The sequence below is a fragment of the Sphaeramia orbicularis genome, chromosome 9, assembly GCF_902148855.1.
Source record: "Sphaeramia orbicularis chromosome 9, fSphaOr1.1, whole genome shotgun sequence".
Taxonomy (NCBI): domain Eukaryota; kingdom Metazoa; phylum Chordata; class Actinopteri; order Kurtiformes; family Apogonidae; genus Sphaeramia; species Sphaeramia orbicularis.
In genome coordinates, this window is record NC_043965.1 from 30,703,278 (window position 1) to 30,708,191 (window position 4,914).

General features: G+C 38.2%; 1 protein-coding gene across 1 annotated transcript; it reads right to left on the minus strand.

Annotated features, from left to right (window-relative positions):
* Positions 1-1,115: 1,115 nt before the first annotated feature.
* Positions 1,116-3,476, minus strand: nkx2.7 (NK2 transcription factor related 7). Its single transcript, XM_030144222.1, has 2 exons — positions 3,230-3,476; positions 1,116-1,636 (listed from the first exon to the last, which is right to left on the minus strand). The coding sequence occupies exons 1-2, from the start codon at positions 3,474-3,476 to the stop codon at positions 1,116-1,118; spliced, it is 768 nt and encodes a 255-aa protein (XP_030000082.1).
* Between the last annotated feature and the right edge of the window lie 1,438 nt (positions 3,477-4,914).

Here is a 4,914-nt window from a genome sequence, read left to right on the forward strand (position 1 = left end):
ACACACACACACACACACACACACACACATACAAATGCATTATCTGATCTCTTGAAGTGTCTCTGGTCTCCTGTCTGTCTACATCTACTTATCTGAGCAGCTCTATCATCTCTTCATCTACCTGACGTTTTTAACATCTCTTCACTCTATTTCAACACCTTATGCCTTATATTTTATTACAAATGTTGCTCCCATTCGTTACTTGCCAAGTTTGATAACCAACTAATGCCATTATATTAAAACACATTTTGGTGAATCCTGACCTATCTGTGCATCACCAATAACTGACAGATCTGACTGGAACCGGTTCATGTTTGATTGAAAGTTTTCAAAGGTTAGAGAGCCACTCAGTCTGCGGGTTTGTTTACCAAGCAAAGCTCCGGGACAGGACAAGCTCTCCAGTCTTATCAGCGGATTTGTGAATGGGACAATAATGAGCTCAGTTTGATAGAGCAGGCCTGTCAGGTCAGATGTCACTTCATCCATTAACTCTTGATGGCTCTCTTTGATAAACACAAACCACAGCTCGTAGCTAAATACTGCAGAGTTTCTAATTGGCTGTGCTGTTTTTAATAGGCTCTCAAAGGGAACATTTCACATTTTCACTGAGAGTAGCCTGCAGGTTCGAGACTACTACTTAGCCTTGTAACGCTTTTGTAGCTATTTTTGTTGCATATATTTGTTGATGGAGGACAAAGATTAAGTTCAAAATGCTTTTACTTCATCCTATAATAAAAATCTCGACATTTCTACAAGAAAAAAAGAAGGAAATTACTAAACTGTTCAGTGCGTCCTGTACAATTACGCTGCGTAATTCTAGATGTTTGTAACTTTAATCAAATATATCTGGCAAAATATTCATTTATTTTACTGTTCATTACGTGTACTTCTGTTTCCTATATGCTGCTAAAGAGTGAAGTGCAAAAATATTAGAAAATAAAAATAATTAGCCTTCGAAACATTGTGCGTAACAGATTAATTTTTAATTCGCCTCAACTTGCCCCAAAACTGCAATGTAAACAAATATTTCCAACACAAAATATACAATAAAATCACACACTGACTTATTAGGTAGTTTTTTTTTTTTTCCTATAGTATCTTATTTTTTTACATGTTCACCAGCCTCTTCCACTGTGTAAGTGTCTGTGGCTGAAGGGCCCCTCGGTGGGAACTCCTTCACACACCTGAGCGGTGACACTGGCTGAGGTTGGCACACTGTGATAACCGTAGCCGTAAAAGCTGCTGTTTCCGTATCCAACCACCGAATTATAATGTCCGACTGTGACGTTGTATGGAGCCGAGGAGCCGCACAGTTTCCCGTCCCGCACTATCACCGGCACCGCCACCCTCCGGGGCGCAGGTGGAAACCCCGCCAGCTCCAGGGTCTGGTCCTGCCTCTGCCGTTTGCATTTGTACCTCCTGTTCTGGAACCAGATTTTGACCTGCGTGGAGGTGAGTTTGAGGATGTGGGCCAGCTGCTCCCTCTCCGTGGCGGACAGGTACCGCTGCTGTCTGAAACGCCGCTCCAGCTCCGACACCTGGGCCTGGGAGAAGAGGACCCGGGGCTTCCGGCGCGGCCTGGGTTTACTTTTTAAGGTTTTGTCGCAGACGGATGAAGCGTCCAGACCGTTGATTTCTGCGGGAAAAAAAAGGGACACTGGTCAAATTAAGTCAACTCAGGGAAATATTATATTATACACGCAACTTATGACCTATTTAAAAAAATACACTGTTGTGTAACTGGAGTAAAATATATTTACTCCTCACATGGGATTTATTCTTGATGGATGAGACACAGAATGTAATCATTACACAAAAGGTGAAAGGTGATGTGTATAAATAGAAATAAAAACTTTATAGCCAGCAGTGCATATAAAAAGTTAAAATAAAATAAAAACAATTCCACTTAGAATGACATTATTTTAACTTTTGATAGGGTCATTATTTACTTATTCTTTGTTTACTTGGTGCTTTATAGGATAGACATAGGATAGTCCACTAATGTCAGAACTTACTATAAGAAAAAGTGACTTTATGTACTTTTTCATTTTTCTTCAGGAACTACATAACATGCAAATAATTTAACAAATGTTTCATTTATTCTTGTTCCACGTGATTTGCACCATCCCTCGGATAAAGTGCAACTGGGTTTGTAATCATTACACCTGGTCAAGGGTGATTACTAAACAAAAGAATGTGTCTGAAAACAAAATCCTTCCAACTGCATGGAAAAAAAAAAAAAAAAAAAACTAACTAAAAAAACAACTAGCGTACATTATGTATTTATTTTAGCATACATTAATTGTCATTCAATTGTACATATTCATTATTTTCTCACTTTTGAGTAATTTAACCTATTTCTTCTGTTTTTATGTAAATAAATAAATCCGATACCGAATCCGAACAAATCCGAATTTGCTTCAGCTGGAATTAAAACAGTTGATAATTTAAAGTATCAATCGCGCCATAGAAATATAATATAATCCATGAACATTAACTGGAATTTAGTTCAACTTCAGTTTGTAGTTCAGAGGTTCAACAATTGTGAGAAAAAGATCTGAGGTAAGTCCTTGTGAATGTGTTTTGACCTATTATTGTTGTTTTGTTTGTGTAGTTACAGGAAATGAAGGTGCACACAGATGCGTAACGCAACATGATGTCGACATAACCATTTAACTATTGTAATTTTGCAATTAAAACCACGTATCTAACAATATTCACTAGTTCTCTAAAGTTCGTTGTGCTTAATAAAATAGGAAAAAAAATAATTCGGTGCTTCAATTTTTCCATTGAATCATACAAAAATAACTGACTTCTTGACGTCCTGATGAAGGCTTTATAACAAAACGCGTTGAAGTACAGCTTTTTAATATGTGCCAAGGAGTTCAGTGTTGTTTCTTCAGTACATACATATCAAAATCCACAGACAATCTTGAACAAAAACCTTTTTCCAGTCCAACCTCCCCCATTTTTAATGTATTTTTTAAATTATAAAATTATAAAGATACATTTTGACTGTTTGGTGCCAAAAAAATTACAAATGCATGGACTCTCAAAAAATCTGTACATTGCCAATATATTTTTAAGTAACCTAAATGCACCCTGTATTTATTTTTCAGAAAGAAAACTCATAATAATTATAAAATAATGATGCTTGAGTGCGTCAGGTGGACGGAAGTCACCCTTATATATAAACTAGACTAACTGTGATTGTGCCATGTCTTCTCACCAAACTCACTGATCTCCTCCTCTGCTGCTGATTTGTGGATGTGCGGCTGCTCCTGCATCCCAGAGCCGCACGGCCCGGGCTGGAGGTCATACAGGTCTCTGGTCTGGGACGCACCCTGATCATGGTGATAATTCATCGGAACAACTTGGTCCGTCATCAAGAACTCGTTCTCAAAGTCATGCTGGTGTTCTAAATTCAGAATATCCTTCACAGAAAAAGGTGTGGAGGTCGTTGAACTGGAATGCATTCCCGCCCTGTTGGTTCTGATCCGGTTTTACGCACTGTTGTGGAGCTGCTGCTACTGCTACTGCTGATGCTGGATCCTCTAAGTGGCTGATGTGGTGTGAGGGCCTGGGAAGATTTTAATCATGGGTCCAGCTGAAGATCAGGGTAAAGATATCTGTCACCCTTCTTCAAAAACATTGGCCAACACCCAGCTTGCGCACACAGAAGTGCAGCTCCTCATCCTCCTTCTCACCTTACAGGAACACCTCTTTACATCCAACCTGCTTTCTGCCAAAGTGTGTAATTGGTTAATTAACCCTTTCATGCATAGTGGTCACTCTAGTGGACAGTTCTTCCGCAGCTGTTCTCTTGTATATTCATGAGTTTTGTTGTTTTAGTTCCATATCAACCAACACAGTGAACACTTATGCATCATCTCATAAACTGCAATTCATACCATTATTATAACTTTGCTGTTCTTGATTGGTTCTTGAGTGGAAATCAATTATTAATATTTATTTTTTGCATATTATCTCCATGAAGTGAGTAATAACTGGTATTAGAATATGTTAAAATGTGAGAAAACATCAGATTAGCTGCATTAAACATGGTTTCATTTCACTGTTTTCATATCACTTTATGATATTGGGTTTTAAATACATGTTTCTTTGCTTCAAGAATAAAATTCATGGTGTAGCTGAGTGGACATTTTTGTAATTCCATGAAAAACAGGTTGATTAAAAAAAAAAAAAAAATCAATCACATTGTTCTTTTTTTCATGCCTAAAGAGGAATAAAAACACTCAAGAAAATTATTATTAATATATAATGATTAAGGTTCTCATAATTCATGCATGAAAGGGTTAATAAGACAGGAGTGGTAGTGCTGCAATAATACAGACTGTAAATAACCTTTAATGGTGCAAACCTGCAGACTCCCTCATTTGATGCTATTTATTTAGTCCCTGATTGCTCCAGGTGACAGAAAAGATGCATTTCAGTTCTTGTTATTTTGTGCCTTTTTTTTTTTTTTTTATAGTAAAAACTGAAAATAATTTAGAAAATCTTTCCTTTTCAGTTTCACATTATACTACACAGGTGGGAGGAAGAGAATTTGCTACACAACCTGTTTTCCATGTTGGGAACACAGATGTTTTCGGATGCACTTTAAAGTCTTTGCACGAGCTTAATTAAACAAGTGAAAAAGGCTGAGTTTATGCAGTGTGCAAACCCAAACCACGCTTCCGTGTCAACCGAGTAAAGCCACTTAATCAGCAGGCAGGTCCTCGGGGGTTGAGTGATCTAGGTGATGTTGAACAGCTTTACCATCAACATTGTTTTCCAGCCTCATTATTAGTGTTCTCAGGCCACAACAAACAGTAACATTACACCTGATGTTGTGGAAGTGGAGAGGCGGCGGCGCCAGCCTGCAATGCATGACTGAGACCGAGACGCGCGTCC